Below are 24118 nucleotides of genomic sequence, written 5' to 3' on the forward strand. Positions count from 1 at the left end.
AAGAATCTATCGAAAACTAAGCTATCGATACTTACTAAGGTTACTCGAAGTAATCTATACTCTAAGGTACGATAATCTAGCGCGAAAGGACAAGTTTTCGGAAAAGGAAATTTTCCTCCTCCCCCATATAGGGCTCGGCCACTTTGGTTAATTATGGGGTTCGATTTTTCTTCGATCAAACTTGGTTCCTATGCTTTCATAAGCCGTAACTAAGGGTATTCTGAACTCGGAAAAATTATCGGATCAAAAACTGTCGCAGGGGTATTTTGGTCATGATTTTTAACTTAGGATTTTCAAAACTGAAATCCCAAAAATAAAATTTTGCAGGGACGTCACCAACGACGTTTATGACAACTAATCCTACTAGCACTAAGCTAAGGCGATAGTTTTCAGCCTAAAGGTTGAAGCTTTACACCAAAAACTCCAAAAATGGGTATTTTAGGCTCAAATTGATTCCGGCGGAATTCCGGCGACATAACGGAAAATCTAACCCGGCAGAAGTGATCTTGGGCACATATAGAAGAGGTTTAGAATCAGAAATGAAAGATTCAGGATAGTTTTGCAAAAACCCATAAACTATCCGCTCAGAAAACTCTACAGAAAAGCTATGGAAAAAGCGATCGGAGGTAAGGATTAGCGACTATACCTCGAAGCCTTGAAGTAGCAACTGATTGATCGACGATCAAGCAAGGATTGAACAAAATCTCTTCTCCTCCTCTCCTTAGCAAACTCGCGGCCTCCTTGGGAAGAAATGGGTAAGATATTTGTTTTTTTCTCATTTTTTTGATATATATAGAAGGTGGAAATTCGCGGGAAAATGAAAGTTTCGCGAATCTGATTTTTCCGGCGTCATTCTCCGTGAATTAATAGATATGTTTTGGCAAAAGAATTCCAAAACTATAAAGAGGTCTCTTTGTATTTTTGGCAACTAAAGCATAGTCGGTATAAAACTATTTTACCCGATAAGTTGCTTTTTGCATCGAATGTCAGAATGGAAAACTTCCTTCGGAAGAAAGATTGAAATCATCAAGAGAAATGAGTGTACGCGTGTAGAATATTCATTTGAAGCTCTGAATAGAAAAAGTCTTCATTGTCGAGAAATTCTAGGGTTTTGAAATACCAGGGATTCGGTTTCGGCAAACTTCCGATGATTGGAATCGGACGTTCGTAGATCCTAGAGTTTCGCCTCGAAATGATGGTGATATATGGAAAAAGAGAAGTTCTAACATTTCTCTGAAGATTTTTGGAATTAACTGCCAGCGTGCCTAAAAGTGAAAATTAGCTATATACTAGGGTTTCTGACCTAGGTTTAAGCGTGTAACGATCGTGCTATAACTTTTATCGATCATAATGCAATCCTTGAACTTTTCCTGAACTTTCTCCTTCATAAATATATTTCATTTAATAAACTTTCGTTCAGGTTTCCCTTCACATTACATCAACCCTAATCGTGAATAAGAAGTTTATTCACTTAGCATAAACTTAAAAACTCGGGCCTTACAGATCTGATTGTCCAATTAGTAACGTTACTTCGTCCGTTCGTTGGTAGGACATTTCCAAGTGTAGACCTAACTTCTAGGAGCAACCCGAGACTTTTAATGAAAGCGTACCTTTGAGGTAAGGGAACTTCGGCTACGACCTAGATTTCTTGATTGTTGTTGTATGATTGTGAAATTTTAAGGACCTTATGCTAGATGAATATGCTAGTAAGGGCACTTCAGCCTCGGCCTAGATAATTGTTTGTGATTGTGTATGTCCTGCTATGGAATGTTTTAATGAACATGATAGTAGGATTATCAATGATTGTATATGGTAGAGATGATATATGATTGTTGATGCAATAAATGCTAGCTATTGTTATTATGAACATGCCCTATGTGATTAGGTTGCTAGCCTTTATTTATTATATGCATGCTAGTTATATTCCTATAATGTGATGATGTTCATGAGATGAACATGAAAGGCTTAGGGCCTAGAGATGATAACTAACTTTCATGACATGAGTCTGTGACCAAGTGTCCTGGACTGGGCTTGGTGGTCATGACTAGTGACCTGAACTGGGCTAGTACGTGGCGAGGTTCAAGGGATGGACCTGAACGAGGACAAACGTGAGGCGACAATGCGTTAGCATGAGTGGCTAACCCTGATCGTGAAGCTGTGAGACAACGATGCGTTGGCTAAGAGTCGACCCCGATCGTGGAGTCGTGTTTGTCCTGCATTTCCATGACAGATTGGCTGAATGGATATCCAAAGCGTCTGCATGCATTTGCACCAGCATTGACTAACTTAGAACTATGAGATAGTTCCCCATAATTGTGAATCTTATAACTTGATTTAGTTCCCCTTATTTGTGGATGTTAGCTTAGGAAAAGACTTGTGATTGATAGGGTAGTATACCCTACTTGTGACATGTGAGTGTTAGAAGTTGACTCTTGCTTGTTTGTTGTTTGGGGCGCTTAACGCCCAGATGACGAGCATGCGTGCGATCAGCCGAGATGTGACCTTATACCTGCTCGACATGGGCGACGATGCGACTTAGGATATTGACCACGCTCATTGTTATTACATCTACACCGGTCGTGATCGAGAAGGGAAGTGCTCACGTCAGAGGCGATCCCTTATTCTCATTTGCTATCATGGGACTCTCAAGATGCCATATCCTCCACCAGGTGTAGCTGATACTGATAGGATCATCGAGGAGGTGCCCATTTTGGATTCACCCTCCTTTGTGGGAGATTATTTCATTTATGCCACGAAGGAGGCTCTTGTTTCTTGAGGACTGAGTCGGGTATTAGGTGTGATAATTGAGTCTGTTCTTGGGGGTAAGCCGAGTTTGTTTGTAGGGTTCGCACCTAACCTAGAAACCTTCTTGTTGTGTTGGCTCGGAGGCGGTTGAACACTAGTTTAATAATTATGTCTTTAATTATGATGGAATTAATGTACTCAAGCTTTTATTAATAAAATGAAATTATTCAGTCCATTTACTCATTCAGTTATTTCTTTTATTTGTCAAGCTATGTTTTAAAGAGGTTTTTATTTCGGCAAAAATTCACCCACGTTTTCGTAAAAGGTTACTAAAGAGACCCTCGAGAAATTGAGATGTTACATGCTCTCCCACCCTCTGTCTCGGGTCTTCATTGAGAATATAAATAGCTGCGGGTTAATGGATTTTGGAACTTCTAGCCTTCGATTTACGTGGTTTACGGACTGTGTTGGGAGGCCTCCCGTGCACAAGCGGTTTCATAGGGCTTTGGCTTCCATGCATTGACGCATCAGCTTTCCCAAGGGGGGGGGGGGTGGTTTGGAAGTCCTTCCTAGACTCCACTCGGATCATAGCCCCATTATGCTTAGGTGTGGGAAAAAAAGTGGAGTGTAGGGGCCCATGACCATTTCGGTTTGAAGCTGTGTGGACTATGCATCCTCAGTATAAAGACATGGTGCAAGACGCTTGGATTAAGGGGAGGCTGAATATTCTTGATGCTCCATGACCATGGTCGCGTTGGCCACAACCACGACCTCCTCCACTGTTGAGGCTCTCTCCCCACCGTCTTCTACAATAACCATCGTTTGGGCATAATAGGGCATGGATTTTAGTAATCTCCACCCTCTATTTCGACATGCATCGTCGTTTGGCCGGCCAACCAGAACATTGGGCCTTGTTCTCCTACTCCTACTCCTTGCCTTGGTTCTGGTTCTTCTGTTTCCTTTTGTCCGGTTGGAACTAGAGAAGCAGAGAAGAGAGAAATCCAAGTCTAAAGAGAAAGCCAGATTGTGAGCCCTTCTTCACCTCTGAAGCAACCACCGCCAGCCATCTTCAACCCAGATCGAGAGTGAGGAGAAAGGGATCGAGAGCGAGAACCAACCATTGAGAGGGTGGTAGCGATCCAGAGGAGAAATGGTGGTGGTACGACCTGTTGTCGTGGTGTTGTGATGAGGGAGAGAAAGAAGAAGAAGAAGAAGAAGGGTTTCGATTCTTGAAGAAGAAGAGGAACATAAAGATGAAGAATAAGGGCTTGGTGGTACGGTGTGTGCGCTTTTTTTTTTTTTTTTTTTTTTCAGAAATTCGTTTAGATAAATTTGGCTTAATTGCACATTTGGTCCTGGATGTATAAAATTGTGTAATTTGACTCCCTAATGTTTAAAACGAATGATTTTAATCCTTCAAGCTCTAACTTGTGAAAATTGGGTCCCTCCGTCAGTTTACCATCGAAATTTAGACGGAATTGATGAGTTGAAATTTCTATTAATGATTTTTTTAATATTTTTGCCACATAATTACTGAGTTGTGAATTAAATTTTCTTTCTCATTTAATTTTTATTCACATGGGTCCTCCAAAATCAACCCAAAAACCACGTCTTCCAAAGCTACACCACCACCGTGCCCATCCACCTGAAACCCCAACCCCCACCGCATTTCACCACCGCTTGCTCTATGGCTCGTGTGTTTTCGTCCTCTTCGCCTTTTCCTTGGTTTTGGTTTTGCTGCTGCTGCAGCGCCTCTACCTCTTCCCTCAAATCAAATATGAATTGGCTTCTTCAGCCTAAGGCCAGGTAACCTTCTTCGCTCTAAACCCTTGCCAAGTGAAATAATGGATAACTTGCTTCAATGCTGAATAGTTAGCTCTTTGTAAGAAATAGTTTGAGGAATTAATCAATTGTAGAAATCTCCGGGGCTCCGCTATGAACAAAATGAATTTAGTATAGACTCTAATACCAACCAAAACCTAGTTCAAGAGTTGAGGGTTACTCTACCCTTTATAAACACTTATTGGGTCATATCTCTAGGCAATGTGAGACTTCTAACATTGTCATAATGTTTGTCATATCATATGTGTTGATTGCTTGGTAAAAAGTTCAATTTAGCCTTTGTTTGTTTGAGGGTAACAAGAAAAGAGAGAGTTATAGAGTAAAGATGGAACAACCTCCCTTCTTTTGAATGCCGGAATATCTGTTTGTATATATAATCCGGCAAAAATGTCATTTTCACACAATCTTGAGTGATATAGAAGAATGCTAAATGCACAAGACGAATATAAAAGTTACAGTGTGAAGAATTAAAGTTAATTTCTATTAAGTGTATTGGAAACTCGAACGAATATAATAAGAGGGGAGATGGATAAGCATAAAACATAATTTATTCCAAATGGTTAAAAGACTTGTTTTTTGTTTTGGAAGCTAGTCTATGGAATTATTAGTCAGTGGACCAAAATTTTCACTTTCATTGGCTTGTTTTTGTACCTCATGGTCATTGGCATTTGGCTCTATAATTAATTATTCTGCATTATAATAAGTCATGGAGTTAGTGTCGGTTCAGTTTGCTCAATATAAAATATACCTCTGCTGCTCCCTAAGCCTCCTAAGCCTAAGACAGGAATGGGCTCTCCATGTTTAAACTAAGTGAAATGTAAAATTTGAACTTTAGTAACTAAGTGAAATGTCTACATAAAAAGATTCTAATGTATTTTCATTTTTTTGTAGTTCCTATTACTAAACCAAAACTAGGGAAGGAAAGGCCAATTTCTTGTCCATGAGTAAACCTATAATTCTCAGTGAATTCCTTAAATTTTTTTACTTTTTTACTATCAATTTTCCAAGGTGAACAGAAAATCTTATAATCTGTTTGATTTGAAAAAATAATTATTTTTATTCTAAAATATTATCTTATTTTCATTTTACTATTATAAAAGATTAATAAAGTGATGTTTTATAATTAAAAGTAAAGAATAAAAAAGATGAAATATTTTCTCATACCATTTAAAACATCTTGAGGGTTTTAGTAAAAGGAAAGGCTCCCTTAACAGGTTTAAGGTGATACATCCAAGTGAAAAGAAAGAAATAGGAGTAGAACAGAAGGAAAGTGAGATATAACAGAGCAGTAATCATATATACACACCTCATTTTTAAAACACTTCATTTCCACCTTTTTTTGTTTCTATCTCTCTCCTCTTATCATCTATCACATCTCATACTTTCTCTCTCTTACTTTTTTCTTTCTTCATATCTCTCTCCTCATTCCACCTCTTACCCCTCAAAGAGAGGTGTGTGTATGTAAGATTAATGGTGAGTGTAAATAAACAATGCTCTTTAATAAATTGCTAAGCATTGACTAGGAAAAGTTAATTTTTTTCAAAAAAGAAAGAAAGAATTATTGGTTCTTGAAGATGATTCCCACCCCATGTGGACAACTATTAAAACATTTTCCTCCAAATCATCACAGAAGTATTGGTGAGAACTCTCCCATTGACTGATATTGTTGGATCTGTGCAAGATCTATTTTGCATCTGAACATCACTCTTTGAGTAACTTGGCCTCATTATTTTGTTTTCAGCAGGTGCTTCAACCTTAAACCAGCAGTCCCAGAGCCTTTCAATGGAAGATTGTACCCAAACCTCAAAATGGAAATATCAAGTTTTCTTGAGTTTTAGGGGAGAAGACACTCGCTTAGGTTTCACCGATCACTTATATGCAGCCTTGGTCCGCAAGAGTATAATAACTTTCAGAGATGATGAAGAACTTGACAGAGGTGAAGTCATCTCACAAAAACTCCTGCATGCAATTGAGGAGTCTCTTTCAGCAATTGTCATAATCTCCAAAAACTATGCTTCTTCAACTTGGTGTTTGGATGAGTTACTTAAAATTCTTGAATCCAAACACTTGTTGGGACAACAAGTATTTCCGATCTTCTATGGTGTGGATCCCTCTGATGTACGGAATCAGAGGGGAAGTTTTGCAGAAGCTTTTAAGAAACATGAAGAAAAAGTTACAGAAAACAAAGAGAAGTTGCAAAAGTGGAGAGATGCGTTAAGAGAAGTAGCCAACTTGTCAGGGTGGGACTCTAAGGATCAGTAAGTGCATGCCATTGGTTATTGTTTTAGTTGCAAACATCATAGCACCTAGTTATGTTAACACTGGTGTGTAAAAATTGGTCTTATTCCTTTATATATGATTTTAATCCTTCAGTTGATCATTTTTGTTTTTGCTTTGGTTCTCTGCAGACATGAAACTGAACTCATTGAAGAAGTTGTTGCACAAGTATGGAAAAAACTAGAACTCAAATTCCCAACATATAATGATGGACTTGTTGCAATTGACACTAGATTAAAAGATTTATATTCAATTTTGAAGCTAGGATCAGAGGATGTTCGTTTCATAGGGATATGGGGCATGGGTGGGATAGGTAAAACAACTCTTGCTACTGCTTTCTTCAAGAAAATCAGAAGCCATTTTGATGTTAGTTGCTTTATTTCCAATGTTAGAGAGGCCTCTGGGGAGAGAGACCAAGGACTGCTACAGTTGCAAAATAAAATTCTTTCTCATCTTAACATAAAAGGTATGGTCATTGAAACTTTAAGCGAAGGAAAGGACAGCTTAAGAAACCTTTTGTCGAACAAAAAAGTTCTACTTGTCCTTGATGATGTATGTTCTAAAACCCAACTTGAGAATTTGGCTGGAAACCAAGAATGGTTTGGTCAAGGGAGTAGAATTATTGTCACAACTAGGGATAAGCACCTGCTGATATCACATGCAGTATTGTTTGAAATTTATGAGAGTAAAATCTTAAATAAAAGTGAATCCTTTCTACTCTTTTGTGAAAAGGCATTCAAAATAAATGAACCTAAAGACGATTATCTGAAGTTGTCTCACAGTGTAGTGGAATATGCTGGAGGTCTTCCCTTGGCCCTTGAGGTGTTGGGTTCTTTTCTTTGTGGAAGAAGTTTATCGGATTGGGAAGATGCATTGATCAAGATTAAGAAAGTTCCACATGATGATATCCTAAACAAACTAAGAATAAGCTATGACATGTTAGAAGATGAGCACAAGACCCTTTTTCTAGATATTGCCTGTTTTTTTAAGGGATGGTACAAACATAAAGTGATACAATTATTGGGCAGTTGCGGCCTTCATCCAACAGTTGGAATAAATGTTCTTATAGAAAAGTCTCTTCTAACTTTTGATGGAAGAGTTATTGGAATGCACGATCTGCTTGAAGAAATGGGTAAAACTGAAGTTTTTCTTGAATCTCCTAATGATCCCGGTAGACGGAGTAGATTGTGGTCTCTAGAAGATATTGATCAAGTGCTGAGAAAGAATAAGGTAAGTGCTGTTTTTAATGTGAAATTACTTTTTCTATATTTCATGTATCTTATGTTCGTTTTTATGAAAATTATTGTTTGTTAGGGATCTGAAATTGTTCAAGGTATAGTCTTGAAGTCATCACCGTCTAAGCTTTACGAAGCACATTGGGACCCTGAGGCCTTCTCAAAGATTTATAATCTTAGATTACTTGTTGTATTGTGTGATATGCATCTTCCTCTAGGTCTGAAATGTCTTCCTAGCTCTCTGAAAGTTCTTATATGGTGGGGATATCCATTGAATACTCTACCACTTGAAGTTCAACTAGATGAGCTCGTTCACATACAAATGATCAATAGTAAAGTTAAACAGCTTTGGAATGGAACTCAGGTATAAGAATTCTCAGTTATGAAGTTTCATATAAATTAATGTTATTAGGCCAGTGTTTTCAAATACTAACTAGTTTCTTATTTGTTTTCTTCAGTATTTTGGAAAGCTGAAAGTAATTGATTTAAGTAATTCCAAGGATCTACGCCAAACTCCAAATATCTCTGGAGTTCCTTACCTTGAAGAGTTGCATCTTAATCATTGTACAAAACTTGATAAAGTTCACCAATCCATCGGACAACACAAAAAGCTCATGATATTAAACTTGATGGGTTGTGTAAATCTAAAAGCCCTACCAAGAAAGTTGGAAATGTGTTCCCTGAAAATGTTCCTTCTTTCTGACTGCCGAAACGTTGAAAGACTTCCTGATTTTGGAGCAAACATGAAATCTGTCTCAGTGCTTAATTTAATGAATTGCACAAAACTTTTATGCCTTCCGAACAGCATTAGTAACCTGAAGTCTCTTAGAATTCTCAACATATCAGGATGTATAAAAGTTTGTTGCCTGCCAGATAATCTAAATCGAAACAAGGCTTTGGAGGATCTTGACTTGAGTAGAACTGCTGTTAGAGAATTGTATCCATCCCTACTTCAGTTGGGGAATCTTAAAAAGTTATCTTTCAAGGGATGCAGTGAGCCAGAATCTAACTCCAGCTGGGAGTTGCATCTTCCTTTTGGGCTTAAGTTCAGGTTTTCCTCCAATTTCGGGTTTTCCCCTGCTCTCACAGGCTTAAAATTTCCTCCTTCTATCTCAGGTCTTTCCTCATTAACTGCTTTGGATTTAAGTTATTGCAATCTCACTGATTCTTCAATTCCTCCTGATATCGATTGCTTGTCGTCTTTGGAGAGACTAATACTAAGTGGGAACAATTTTAGACGCCTACCTCTCTACTTTGCTAATCTTTCAAAGCTTCAATATCTCGAATTGGAAGATTGCCGACAACTTATATCCTTACCTGAGCTTCCAACACATGTACGCTTGTATGTATCAGATTCAGATGCAAAGAAGCCTAATTTATTAGATCCTGGAAAGATATGGAAGTTTTTTGAGTCAAGTGACCACGAGCTCTTTCAGTCACCTGTATCTCGGGTATGCGTTTCTTTATAGTATAAGTTATTTAAATACATCACATAAACCATTTGGCTAAATTATAGATTATGTTTTTTTCTAACTTGATGATTCATGATAGAACATTTAACATCATAATATCATTTCACTAATGTAGCCAACTTCATTTGGTGAGAAATGGCTGTGGTTTCTTTTTTCTGTATCTTTCTAACTTGATTCAGCATTAAAATAGCCACTTGTTATCTGTGATGTGTACATGGATTTCTCCTAGTTTCGTTAATTATTACAAGAAATATCTCATTGTTACAGATGCTTGATTGGCCATGGACCAATCCTATGTACGTGGAAGTCCCACCGTTAACTGACAGTAAGAATTTTTTTCCCATGGAGTCATCATATGTGTCAAAACTTGATACATTTGTATCAGTAACGGTAGGCATCCCTGATGATTGTCATTCAAGTGATTGGTGGGGAGTTTCTGTTTTGGTGGCCTTAGATGCTGGAGCTACGGATGAAGATCCTGTGGCGAAACAAATGCGCTTTTACTGGATCTTTGACTCACTAGAACCTGAAGATGACCCTTCATTATCTCTGGCCTCAGGTTCAACAGCAAATAATGACCTGTACCTTTTCACAATGGTAGTGAGTGGTGACTTTATATACATTCGACATCACCTAAGAGGGGACCAAAAGTGGAAACAACAATTATTTAGCAAGCATCGAAAGCCAGAGTTGAAAGAAAACAGTTTGGTGCGTTTCAAAGTTCAAGTGGGAGGGTGCAAGATAAGGAAGTGTGTGTGGCGTGTGTTGCGTGAGGAAGATTTTGGTAAAGACTTGCAAAAGGTGAATAGCAGCAGTCAATCTTATACGACTCGTTCCCGGGGTCTGAGCAAACCAACCGTGGGTGAATTCCAGGGACAGGATGTAACTTCTTCGGACAAGCGGAATATTGAAAGATCCAATGACAACAACTTGATGGTAAGTAAAGATAAGAGTCTTAATTTTAGTGAGTTAGGCATATATGTGTGAAGAAGACATATGGAAGTTCCATTAAGAAGGGTGGGTAATATGAGGATAATCTAATTGTTAGAGATAGAAAGTTATAGAAGAAAATGACAGACTACATCATTAAGGATTAAATGATTTATCACTTGACATGATTTATGAGAGAAGATTAAGATACTTTTTGACTTGTCTTGCAAAAGGTGAACAAAGGCCAACCTGTTGAGACTTGTTCTGATTCTGAGCATTCCGATGGTCTGAACAAACCAACTATAGGTGAATTTAAGGGTGAGGATGTTATTGCTTTGGATGAGCGGAACATTGAAAGATCTGATGCCAACAACAATTCGAAGGTAAGCAAGGAACCTTAAAAGTATGATATCCCTGAATTTTGTGTTGTTTCCCGAAGTATCTTTGAGAGATATTAAGCTCAACGATGTGAAAAATGTAATGTTACTAGATCAATAGACTCATTACATATAGCAAGATATGATGCAACCCCTGAAGCTTAAAGGAGTTATATTTTTTTTTCCCAAATGTTTATTTATGCACATTTTTTTTTGGACCCAAAATTTGTCTTTAGAGAAGGCATTCAATCTCGGTACCTCATTCAATCTTGTTGCAGGGGAAATTGTTTCACAATATTAGACAAGGACTTGGTTTAAGCATGCTAGCTTTGATGGTAGGGACTGCAGTGTTCCTTTTTCCTAGGCAGGGATTCCACTTCAAACAGCACATTGCAACAAATGAGGACACTGCTAAACTATCAAAATCACGCTGGGCTTCGCATGGAACTGCATTTAAGGTCAATAAACCTCAATTGCAACAAATTCATAACAAATATGGAGGCAAGCGATTTTCTCTCTTAGTATACCAGCCACCAAGGACATTGTGTTTCTCTCGTAATTACTTTTCCTCTTACTTAACTAGACGCGGAACATTCTGCTCTTTATAGTTTCTTTATTTTTCATATGCTTCATTTATTTAATTGTAATGGGAACTTATAGGGAAGCTGACGTAGATTATTGTTTAGGTAAAAACATGTTAATATTTAATATATAGTTTGACAGTAGTATAATCTTTAAACTATACAGACTTCCATATGGGTAGTTTATTTAATTGTAATTAGTTTCTTTCATTCTCTGCACGGTTCTCTTCGTATCTAATTGTCATACTTAGATTTGTAAGGGTGTGTGGTTTTTTTATGGTGAAAGATGGTAGTTTACTTTTTCATACATGTTCTTACTATTAGGGATGTACCAAAATATATCTTGAAAATCGCTACTTGTTTTTAGTGAATGAGTCCTAGAATGTATTGAGCTCTATTCTTGTTTTTGCGCATGGAAATAATTGTTTCTTTCCAGAGAGAAAATGCTTTGAATTATGTTCTATCTTTCTGTTACACTGTACATTTGTTAGTGATATTAGTTTCCTTAATTTTTATTCCCCCCTGTCTTGAATGTAAAAGCAAATAATCATGAGTGAGTAACTTCCACACTTGTTATGAATTACTTTTTGGCCTTGGTTTTCTGAATTTGTTTTGCATTATGCCAGACTGTACTAGCAACCAATGGTGAATAATTTGAAGACAAAGAGAGATAGGGTTCAAAAAAGAGAGAGATAGAGAGAGAATTCTGAATTGTAATCTTCTTCAAATTGTTTCCAATCTGAAATGTGTACACAGGACCTGTTTATATACAAGCTATTAAGTAGGTGAAAACAACAGAAGTTAGTTACTTTTGTAGCTAATTCAAAACAGAACCAGCATGAAGTAAAACACACTGAATCAAATACAGTCCTTTAACAAAATTTACTTATGCCTTTGGTCGTGAACAAGTTCACCTTAGTGCCAGTATTGGTAATATTCCCATGAAACTTAGCTTCTGAAAGAGAAAACTGTTGGTAAAATACCAATATCTACTCTTTTTCCTCTTGTATTGCGGGATTTTGGTGGCTGTTTTGACAGCATATGAACAGGTTTGTGATACTTATATATCATGGTAGAGGATACTATCTGGTTATATGCAGATAATGCTGTGTTTTAAATGTCTGAAATGAATTACTGACATTTGTGTCTGAATCTGATATTGCTGTATCATTTGCTTCTCTTCATCTGGATGGTTAAATTTAACATTACTGCATGTGTTAGGGAACAAATGTGTATGGTTCCTTCTTTAGACAGAAATTCATCACAACCTGTTGGAACTAAAGAGAAGGGCATGGGATATTGCAGTTTTGTCTACCCAATCAACACGCCCCCCCCCCCCCCCTCGCCCTACTCAGGTAGTTGATGAGAATCTGTTTATTTGTCTCTTATTATAGTTGAAGTGCGGCTGAACTGCTCCATCGTATCAGCTTTTTTAAATTGAACAAATTTGCGTTGTGCTCTTACCATTTATTTTTTTGCTGTATAATTCTTGGATTTTTAGAATAAAAATTTATGTCTTGAGTTAGTGTTAGGCCCCCTATTACTAAATTGTACCAAACGAGGTTCAGGGCATGAGCTGGGGTAGTTATTTCAGTTAGTTGGTCAATTAGTGGTTGTATTAGCTGGCAGTTTGTTTGGGGGGGGGGGGGGTTTCTGTCTTAAGAGATCACCTGGTTAGTTTGTACAGGTATTTTGGAAATAGAATCCCACTAGGGAGAGTCTGGCCTTCTGGTGTAACCATTGTATAGAGTTGTGATTAATAAACTTTCTTCCATTCTTTCACTCAATTTAATTTTTCTGAGCAAAGTTCTACCAAATAACTCCAGTTTTAGAGCGTGTGTGCATAGGATGAGTGTTTTGAAGAGGATTTAATATGGGAGATGGTGGTGCAGATATAGAATTATTTGGTTGAAAAGTTGGTTTAAATATAGAACACGGTGTAGAAGAAACAGGAGCTGGTACGGGTGTGGGATTTACAATTGGATGCACTGCAGAAGTAGGAATGGAAGATGAATGAGGCATAGAGACAGTCTTAGGAAAGCTTTCCTGCTAATCCTTGGAGCAGTACCTTTTTAAGTTCCGCATCTCTACTCTTCTTGTCATATCTCTTATTATAGAAGCATGCACTCACACTCAAGAGACTCTTACCAAACGTAACGAGCTTGGGTAGCTTGGAGTGGATGAATTAATAATAGTCGAGTTTAAGTTAAAATGGTTTTGAAACGTGAAAGAAATCTTTGAAATTGATTGCAAAACTGGGAAAGGATGGTTTGTTGGATTGCAACTTGCAAGCATTGGTAACTCTATGGGATTGAGATCGTGAACAGGAAGGAGATTGAGCTAAAACATGACATGGCAAAATATTGCATAATAAAGAAAACAAATGACAATGCTACGGTGTGCATTGTTGAGAATTCAAGTGTGAGTGGGGTCCGACATTGGTTTAAATAAGTGAGATGAGAACTTTTTAAGAAATGTAACCCATAAACCCAATGTCTTAAGGTTTTATGTAAATATGTGACGTTGGTTCTCTTGGTGTCTTCACCCATGGACACCCATGGTCTCCCTAACAAGTGGTATCAGAGTCGATGGTTTGTGTGACCATAGTGAATCCTTGTGTTGAAAGTCTTCCTCGTGGTGTGGTCAGAAAACACGTCTCGTTGACAGCGTGGTGAAGTGAAGGACGACAAGTATGGATATTTATTAAGGGGAGCATGGTAATGTGGTAATTACTGAAACTTGATGAGGAGAATGCTGATGATTCAAGTAAGTTAAAGTCTCACATTGGTTTTAGGTAAAAATGTAACATAAAATTCTCTGGTTGTGTTGTTTCCTCGGCTCATGGGCTCCCTCTGTCACATCTCCAAATTAATATAGATAAATTGATAGATAGATTCCTCACTGAGTTCCACATTTTATGTTCCCGTTCATTTGAAAGTCATCTTCCTTAGCTCTTGTGAATGTATCGTGCAAATGTTGATACAACTGAATTCAAAAAATTGGCAATGCAGAGTTGAACATATAATAATAGGACCAACGTTGTCCAAATACAGCAAAGTGTTGAGAGAAGCTTAAGAAGGATTCGCAAATAAAAGAAATCTTTACGAAGGTTTCAGAGTTGAAATAAGAGGACAAGTCTCTATAACAAATTTGAGATATCAGCCTCCATGATTAGCTTAAAATGTAAGTCTTTATGGTGGATTCAAGATGCAGACTTCATAACTAGTTGAAGTTCCAAAGTTCAATCCAAGAAGAAAAATTTATAATTAGCTTGAAGGCAAGTATAATGGCTTAGTACAAAAGAAGGCTTGATTGACTTTTTTGAATACAGGCTTAAAGACCAATTCAAAGTGTAAACCTTCATGATCAGCTCAAAATACAAGCTCTGAAGATTTTATTAAAATGCCAATGGCCATGGTCAGTTTGAATTGCATTCTTAATTACAGGTCTGGTTCGAATTGAAGCTTCGAGATCAATCCAAACACAAGTCATCAAATTGAAGTCAAGTCAAAACCAAAGCAATCCTTTTTCCCTTGAAAAAGTTCAAAAGCCAATACAAAATCAATGAGTTCAAAATCTGCTTGAAGGAACTCGAAGCATGAAAGGGCCGGGTTTTTTTTTTATTTTTTTTATAAGCATGAAAGGGCCGGGTAAAACACATTTGATCGAGGGTCAATAGTTTTAGGCTTTGTTTGGTTGGAGGGAGAGGAAAGGAAAGGGAAGGAAAACACGGAAATCGAGGAGTGAACTTGGACTAAGGTAATTTTTTTTTAAAATTTGTTTAACATTTTTCAATTCCGCACTCAAGAGTGTGAAACACAACTCAATTTCACATTTAAGAGTGTGAATGCAACAACTGGCGAGGATTTAATTTTTTAATTTCAATTTTTTTTTTAATTTCCATTTCGCACTCAAGAGTGCTTTTTCTAAATAAGCCATAATTTATTAAAGGGCACAAGGGGTGCAACCCAATTACGGACAGGGAAAGCAAAACAAAACAGAAAAGTAGAGAAAAAGCAGGGGATAAGGAAGCAGAAAAAAGAGAGTTACAGTATAGAGGGAGCATAACGAAAAAGGAAAACTATCAACACTATTCCAATGCAATGCTCCCTGCTTATGTGTATTCTGATCCTCCAAATAATCGTGAACATCAAGCATCCAGCAAATTAATTAATAATCGTGAACATCCAGGGGAGGTAAGAGTACCATATCCCTCACAGCAAATTTCATTATACCAGCAAATTAATTCAAAGCTTGTATGCAGAGGATGGGCTGAGAAATCCATTCATACAGTGAACAATGGAAGCCCTTTGCCCTCCGAAAGCCAATGCCATACGCGAATTTGGGCCCTATCATAAAGTTCCTTTAAAGTGTGAATGCAACAGCTGGTGACTATTTAATATTTCAATTTATTTTTTTTATTTTCTATTTCACACTCAAGAGTGTGAAATATAATTCTGTTTCACATTCAAAAGTGCAAAAGATGCAGTAACAATTATCTACATAAGCATTATTTCTTAACACATTAATGATTAGGTAAATAATCATCAATCCTTTACAAAAGAATAATTACCTAAGTTAAAAATTAATCCTCAGTCAAATCTACAACGTCTGGTTCTTTAGTGCAATTTTGTTCTTCTAATTCTTTTTGATATTGAGTCATTCGCCCCATGTAAGAGGTCTCTCACCCCGCTGCATCTGAGTCACGATGATATCTCCATTGGTGAGCAGTTCGTGGAATTGGATGATTGTCCTTTAATTGTACCTTTATGAGGAAAACACAATAGGGATTAGAATAGTATAACATCAAAACACATTACGGGTATTTGTCACATTCCAACAAAAGCATCAAATGCTGCATGTATTTGATGCATTCTTCCGATGTCAATGCACGTATTTGTTCTTCATCCTTCCGATGTCAATGCACGTATTTGTCACTTTCCAACAAATGCATCAAATGCTGCATCTCTATTAAAGGTCCCTCTTTGTCCTCTTGTACTGCCCACACATGCATTGTAAACTTGTTGAATTGTTGTTCTACTATCAGGGTTCTTATCCTTCATAAGCATGTGACTTGGCTTAATTCTATTCTCAACCATCTCTTCAATTAACAGTTTCTCTGTAGAATTCAACCGTCCTTAAATGGAAAAGAGTAAAAGTCAAAAAAGAAAATTCACCATGAAATTCGCACTTTTGAATGTGAATAGAACAAAAATTTTGCACTCTAAAGTGTGAAATACAAACAACAGTCATAAAATGAACATTCATTGGTTCACACTTACTAAGCGTGAAGCGCTTAAATACAAGGAAGAAGATGAAGAGAGAATGAACATACCTTGGTTCACACATACAAAGCGTAAAACGTTTCACACTTATTAAGTGTGAAACAATAAGTGTGAAACGTGCCAACGCAGAAAACCAGGAGATGAGTGTGAGAGCGAATGATGGTTAGAGATATGAAGAGGATAGTGGTGGAGAGTGGTTGAAAGGTAGAAGAAGAGATATGTTTGAAATAAAATTAAATTTTAAGAGTATTTTAGTCACTTTAGTGCGAAAAGGATGGTATCAAAACAATAGGGAAGACATTAAAACTAATATCATCCATCGAGTTCGAAGGTACTTAGTAGTTATTCTTCTATGTGTTTCATAGTAAGGCCAAGTATAAGACATAAATTCAGAAGTTATTTTCTAAGTTTAATATTCAGATTAGGTAGCAATTATTTCCTTAAACTACTATAGATAGGAGTTTGTATTCAAAATCACGTGGCTTTAATTTGAGCCGCTGATCCAACTCTGGAAACAGAAATACCCGCATTAATCGCGGGTCTGATCCCAAATATCGAAAGGATAATGATGGAGAGCACGAGGATCTAAGCACGATTGGAGCACGAGGTCGTTTCTGGCGGTTTTAAACCGTCAGAAATGTGTAACGCTTGCTGTTTTTTCTGGCACAACAAACTTAGTGTCGGTTTAGAACCGTCAGAAATGTGTAAACCTTGGGTTTTTTTCTGGCACCACAACTTAGTGGTGGTTTAAAACCGCCACTAACTGTTGCTCGTGCGCTTTCGTACCACATCCTGTCGTACCATATAGCACTGCTCATACCGAAAAGCTTTGAAAACACTTCAAGTCTATTGTTAGGACTATGGCCGCATGAAGTGTCAAATAAATGGATTCTATACCATCTCTTTATAATTCCAGTTCTTCAATTTTTGTTGTTTCAAATTGTACGTTACTACTTACTAACTAGAGTATTAATAGCTGACTTTGAACAACTTGTTCTTATTCTTTTACTGACGTTGGAATATTGCTTGTAGGAGCATTGTTTTTTCAAGTTCTCAACGAATAACTTATTCTTATTTCTTCAACTAGAACTTATCCTAGTAGTTGGACTTAACTCAACTAAAAGACAATACTCTTCATTTAAGAAGGCAAATGACTCATTTGGTATATCGTATTAGGCATAATTGTATAAACTTATACATTAATCTCCTCTTATACGTTTAAATGATGGACTATTTAATCCACCCTATAGATGATGGATAAAGTATGATAAAAGTGTGATGTATAAGCCACCACCACAACCCTCCACTATCGTCACGACACCACCCTCCACCATTGTTACCACCACTCTCCACCGCCGCCCTCCACACCACCACTACCGTCGCCACCACCGCCGTTGACACACCACTGTCGTTGTCGCCATCGCTATCGCCACTGCCACCATCCACCACCATTTCCACCGCCTCCACTACCTCGACCATGATTGTCATCACTACAACCACTAGATACCTCCATGACCGACCACCACCACTACCAACACTGCCACCTCCCTCCACCGCCCACCACCATCACTGCCACCACCATCATCACCATCAATTCCAACACCGCCGCCGCCACCATCTAAACCACTACTGTCACTATCGCGACCACAACCCTCCACTATCGCCACCATCACCTCCCTTCATCATCGCCTTCGCCACCCTAACCACCATTCAGCATCATCGCTGCCACCCTTACATCTACCATCAAAACCACCACCCTCCATCACCGCCATCCCCATTATCGCAGCCATCTAGGCCGCCACCGCCATCTTTACCACCCACTAACACCATCTTAATTTTTATAATATATATCATTATTCAGTATTTTACGAAATATAAGTTTATATTAATTTAAACGAAATGATAAGTTATACAATTTATGACCAAAAGCTTTATAATATTAAAATTTTATCCGATCTAATACAATCTGGCCTAGTTAATACTATCAAATCTTATACTATCAGGTCTTATACTATGTAACATACCAAACGGGCCAAAAAAGACTGCAATGGTTAACGACTAGGCTTAAGAATCACAAATAAGATATTTATCTAATCTCATATTATTCTTAGATAAATTTGTATGTTTCACATGTAAACGATAATGGAGAAAAATTTAACTTAAAAGTACATGATTAATGATCGATGAACCTCATAATGAATACAATATCCAAATTATAACATGCTATGAGTTATATATTCTCAAAACAAATAAATAAATACACTTTTCTTCGTGGAATGACTTTTATTTTACAATACATTATATAAGCTTCCATCATAATATATGTGTGTAAGAAATAAATTATTATCAACTGTTGGAAGATTGAATTACTTCTTCTTGTATGCGGAATGTTCATTTTTCAGTATTTCAAACAAGCTTCCATCATAAACGCCTCGGATAGTTTCTTTCTGCACTAAATCATTCTTGTCTTTGGCAAGTTTGTAAAGAACCTTCCATTCAACCAAGCTAAAAATCCTGTACAAATAGTTGCAAATTAAGAATATTAATATTTATCAACTTTTCACAAGAAAATAATATTGTAGTTATTACTGATTAGTTAAAATATGATTGAGAAATTCCAGAAAAAACTCAATCCGACTTAAAGAAAAACTTGAACACATTCCACATTGCTTGCTTACGACAACCACCTATATATTAATATAGATACACATTTGGTGCACTTTAATTAAAATATTTTGACAGTGATCCTCTGTTTTTTTTCGCAAAAATAAATTTTTTTTAAAGCAAAATATATATATATATATATATATATATATATATATATATAATGTTGAGAAACAACCCTCTCAACACGGGTACGGTACCGTGCTAGCAAAAGACTGACAAAACTCAACTACTATAGCAGAAAAACCTCATAAAGCACCGCTAAAAGCCTCACACGCACGGGAGTGTGCTACAATATTAATTTTGTTTAATTTAGAATGTAACAACTCCTGAAGTGTGGTCTTATTGTGATGTAGCTCTAGAATGATTAATAATTGTATGTCCTTGAAAAGAAGTTTTACCCTGATAAGTGCATAAAAGTTAGGTTTTATCTATAGTGGACTAAGAAAAACAAGTTTCACATGTAAGCTAAAATTATTTATCCGCAACATTATTTTTCGCTTGGGTCGAGCATATTTTATTTATTTATTTTTGATAGATATCACAAACCTACCATCCTGTGAGATCTTTAGGCTCTCTGTTCGCCTTTGTCATCTCCTTCAGTTCACCATACGTTAAAGCGTTTGGATGTGTGTTTGCATGTTTGTTGAAAATTTCTTCAAATTTGGAAGGAACAAACCTGAAAAAAAAAACTCGTACTAAGGAATGGAAATAAATGAACTAACTCAAAAGAATGATAAAACTAATGAAAGACTTATAGATTTTAATTCGACAGCTAGTGTAAACAACAACTACCTTCCTTCAGTGTCATAAACTCCTGTGTCACTTCTGTGCTTGGCGAGTTTGATATTCTTAACTTCAATCGGGAAAAGTAGAGATGGGAACTTTCCCTACACCACAAGAACAGTATAAGTTATAGTGCTAACAGCTGACAACAATATGCATTTTTTGTGTGTCGAAGTTTGATTAAAAATCAAGTTTGGTTTAATTGAGTTTGATTAAGTTTTGAAAGTACTACCTCAAGTCATATTTATAAGAATCAAATGAGAGGTTAATTTTAGTCTCTTTTGATAAGAATCAATTTTGAGTTTGTGGTATATTAATTAATTTTTGACAAGAATAACCCTTATTTAATTGAACTCTCTTTTACTCTTTTCACACTCCTAAACATTAATGATGCATAAAAATTAAGAAAAATGAATTAAGGGCAATTTTGAAAGTTCAATATTAATTGAAAACAAATTTAAAGTTCGTAACTACTTTAGCTAGATTTCTTTATTGTGATTAGCACATTTTTCAATACATCAAATTTGTCCCGTTAATAAAGAGAATTTTTCTTTGGGTTAATCCTCTACTTGGTCCCTGTGGTTGTGTGGCCGTCTGAAATTAGTCCCTCCCCGGAAAATCTGAAAATCTAAGTCCTCGCGTTTGAAAAAGTGTGTTTAGCAGGTCCTCGCCGGAGGGACTAATTTCCACACACTTTCCAAACCCGAGGACTTAGATTTCCGGGGAGGGACTAATTTCAGACGGCCACACAACCACAGAGACCAAGTAGAGAGTTATCCCTTTTTCTTTTAACACAATTTTATTACAAGCACACACTAACTCCAATATCACAATCTTTTCATATTTTATACTCCCTTGTTCCAAATTTTGGTTGTTTTAGTTTTTCACCTATTTTCCAATACCTTTGTTTTTTTTTTTGAAATCTAAGACTATTTATTTTAGGTTTTCATCTATATCTTTATTTAATATTATATTATTTATCTACCACCTCACATTTTCAATTATTACAATCTTCACCAATTACTTAACTAATACTCTCTCCGTTTCAATATAAGTGTCAATTTTGTAAAAATGCACACATATTAAGAAATGTAATAATTTTTGTTAACTTCTTAAAACATAATATATGTTTTTCTACTTTATCCGTTAAAGTGTATTATTATCTCTCATCACTTGTTTTTCTTATAGGGGCGTTATATAGAAAAACACCAATAAATGCTTCATTGAAATTCTAAGTGGATAGTTATTATGAAACAAATATTCTTTCTTTGGGTGGATAGTTATTGTGAAACCAATATAAGAGGAATGCAATAAAACTATTTTAGCCATATTTGGCATGTCATTCAGCTTGCTGAATCCTTATTTGACTAACTTTAATCTAATTTAAGTAGCTTAAAAACACTTTAAAAGTGTTTGGTAAAATAGTTTATTTAAGTAGCTTAAAGCTTTTCATTAATACGGAAGCTAGCTTATAGCTTAAAGTTTATTAAATTTATTCTCTCTTTAATCCTTATCATTCTAATAAAATTCTATTATTATCCTATTTATATCTATAAAGACACTAAAATGATTTTTATTTTCTGCAAAAGTGAGTAAAATGATGGTAAATTTAATGGGGAGGGAGATACCGGACGAGTACTCTGACTGAAACCCACATTGATGAAAAAAGATAGTGCCGTGGACAACAGGACCCCACTTCCGATTAGACGTAATCCTGTAATTAGTCATAACTTGTATTATTATGCCACAATAACAGTTGTAAATAAATTTCAATTTAATGAAAACATTTAACCGAAGTAAAATGGAAAAGCAGATAGAGATAAATTAACCTTTAAAAGTTTCCCATGGGTAAATAACACCATCTTGATTCAAGTCAAAGAAAGCAACATGCTTCTGCAGACCTATTCAACGATTTTTAAGAACATCAAATCAAATGAAGAGGACTTGGAAGAAGGGACAATTAAAAGCTGATGGAAAAGAAAAAGGTGAAAGTGAAATAATAAATAAGGCAAATTTGTGGCATACCCTCCAATTTTGGGCTCTCTGATGAGATAGGAGAAGCTGCCATGTGGATATATTGAAATGAGAATGCTGAATGGAAAAGGGAGAAACTTTTCTTTAGGCTTCGTTTGGTTGGAGGGAGGGGAAAGGAAAGGGAAAGAAAACACGGAAATCAAGGAGTGAATTTGGACTAAAATAGTCCAAATTCACTCCTTGATTTCCGTGTTTTCTTTCCCTTTCCTTTCCCCTCCCTCCAACCAAACATAGCATCAGGGAAGAGCTTTTTCTGATGAGTTGATGGCTTCATGCTAAAGGAAAGTATATATAGGCAATGATTTTATGATGAGTGCTAATTGGGGAGTTACGTATACAGTACAAAGATGTAGGAAAGAGTAGCGTGTAGGATACCACCGCATCATGACAGATCAGAAACAGGTCCTATAATTGCCAGGAGTCCAAATCTTCTGTCTCAACCTCCTATCCCCAACAATCCTGTCCCACCAATTAAAAATTGACAGCTCAATTATTATTTCCAAGTCATCACTCTTATTCATCTAACGGGGAAATACAAATTAACCATATCTTCCAGAGTTCAAGTTCCAGTCATATTTGTGCAAACATACAATGTGCTTTATTCTAGCATGTGTAAACTTCAGTTTCCCTTGAATCACTTTTTCACAGACAAAGAAGATATCAAGCTCTATCAAGCTCCATGTGCTTTATTCTAGCATGTTAATAGGATTTTGTCCTAGAAGAACTGTGATTTGATTGTCACATTAAATGTGAAGAATAAGGGAATTCTCAATTCACTTAGAGATTCCATCCACAATATCTGCAGTAGTATTGGCAAGGGACTGTTCCGTGCTAAGACCAACTAAATCTAAGACCATATACAATTGTTGTGATTAATTGATGTTGAGGAGTGTTGAGGATTGTTGAGAAAGTTTAATGGTTGTTGAGGATTGTTGAGAGGAGAGAGGGATGGCCGGATTGTTGAAGAAATTCAACATTGTTGAGAGGAGAGAGGAAATTCAACATTGTTGAGAGGAGAGAGGAACGCCACGTGGCGCCCTCTGAGAGGCTACCACGGGCGCGTGCATTGCACGCGGAGACAAGACGCGCCTTGTCTCAGGAGAGAGAATTGCTTTTTCTCCTCCCCTGCCACGTGGCGTCCTCTGATTGGTGGCTTCAGATTTCGTTTTCCCTTATCTTTTGAACTAAATTATTTCATTAAAAAAAATATTTTCTGGAAAAAAAATTTATACCAAAATTCATGATTTTTTTTCTCTCTATAAATAGAGACTTGGTTCGTTTGATTTGGACACAGAAAAAAAAATCAAGTTTTTTCACTCTCTTATTATCTCTCTCACCATCTTATTTATCTATCTATTAGCATTTGTATTGAAATGGATCCCAACAATCACCATTTCAACACCCAGAATTCTTCAAACAACCCATTTTACAACCAAAATCACAACAACTATGAAGATCCAAATCAAATTTCTTACCAACGTCCTCAAAATCCCACCAATTATAAAGTCCCACCTCAATTCTTCAACCAACGTCCTCAAAATCCAAACTATTATCAAGTCCCACATCAAATCTCCAACCAACGTCCTCGAAATCCAAACTATTATCCAGATCCAAATCAATATTCGTACCAACCTCCTCAAAACATACAAAATTTTAACCAGTCATCAATTGTTCCAAACTCTCATCCATCTTATGGATCTGTGAGATATTCATCTCAAACACCCTAGTCTAGTGGTTATATGCCAGTGGTTCCTGAAAATTTTTCGAGTGTTGATGTGCCGGAATTTCCGGAATTTTCAACACAAGTCAATCTTGGTGGCGGGTCAGCTGATAATGAAGTCAATGAAGTCCCTCCTAAGAGCAAAAAAGCCCCTTCACCCGCATGGAACA

At 36.7% G+C, this 24118-nt stretch overlaps 2 protein-coding genes across 2 annotated transcripts; one reads left to right on the forward strand and one right to left on the reverse strand.

The window, feature by feature from the left end:
* The first annotated feature begins 6125 nt into the window (after positions 1-6125).
* Positions 6126-11620, forward strand: LOC130737683 (TMV resistance protein N-like). The gene is made up of 8 exons (XM_057589509.1): positions 6126-6225; positions 6329-6845; positions 6996-8094; positions 8179-8463; positions 8558-9550; positions 9839-10507; positions 10735-10884; positions 11157-11620. Exons 1-8 carry the CDS (start codon positions 6162-6164, stop codon positions 11484-11486), a joined length of 4107 nt encoding a protein of 1368 aa, XP_057445492.1. The 5' UTR covers positions 6126-6161; the 3' UTR covers positions 11487-11620.
* A 7333-nt stretch (positions 11621-18953) lies between these two features.
* Positions 18954-22372, reverse strand: LOC130737684 (probable peroxygenase 4). Its single transcript, XM_057589510.1, has 6 exons — positions 22220-22372; positions 22024-22095; positions 21823-21908; positions 20204-20298; positions 19962-20087; positions 18954-19258 (listed from the first exon to the last, which is right to left on the reverse strand). The coding sequence occupies exons 1-6, from the start codon at positions 22260-22262 to the stop codon at positions 19111-19113; spliced, it is 570 nt and encodes a 189-aa protein (XP_057445493.1). The 5' UTR covers positions 22263-22372; the 3' UTR covers positions 18954-19110.
* Between the last annotated feature and the right edge of the window lie 1746 nt (positions 22373-24118).

Source organism: Lotus japonicus, chromosome 2 (genome assembly GCF_012489685.1).
Source record: "Lotus japonicus ecotype B-129 chromosome 2, LjGifu_v1.2".
NCBI classification, from domain to species: Eukaryota; Viridiplantae; Streptophyta; class Magnoliopsida; order Fabales; family Fabaceae; genus Lotus; species Lotus japonicus.

Excerpts from the sequence above, each read along its gene's own strand:
- LOC130737683 (XM_057589509.1), top strand. The coding sequence starts at position 6,162 with ATGATTCCCACCCCATGTGGACAACTATTAAAACATTTTCCTCCAAAT. Across the intron at positions 9,551-9,838 it reads TTCAGTCACCTGTATCTCGG|ATGCTTGATTGGCCATGGAC; the intron begins GTATGCGTTTCT and ends TCATTGTTACAG. Across the intron at positions 10,885-11,156 it reads ATGCCAACAACAATTCGAAG|GGGAAATTGTTTCACAATAT; the intron begins GTAAGCAAGGAA and ends ATCTTGTTGCAG.
- LOC130737684 (XM_057589510.1), bottom strand. The coding sequence starts at position 22,262 with ATGGCAGCTTCTCCTATCTCATCAGAGAGCCCAAAATTGGAGG. Across the intron at positions 22,096-22,219 it reads AGAGAGCCCAAAATTGGAGG|GTCTGCAGAAGCATGTTGCT; the intron begins GTATGCCACAAA and ends ATCGTTGAATAG. Across the intron at positions 19,259-19,961 it reads CCTAAAGATCTCACAGGATG|GATTTTTAGCTTGGTTGAAT; the intron begins GTAGGTTTGTGA and ends CTATTTGTACAG.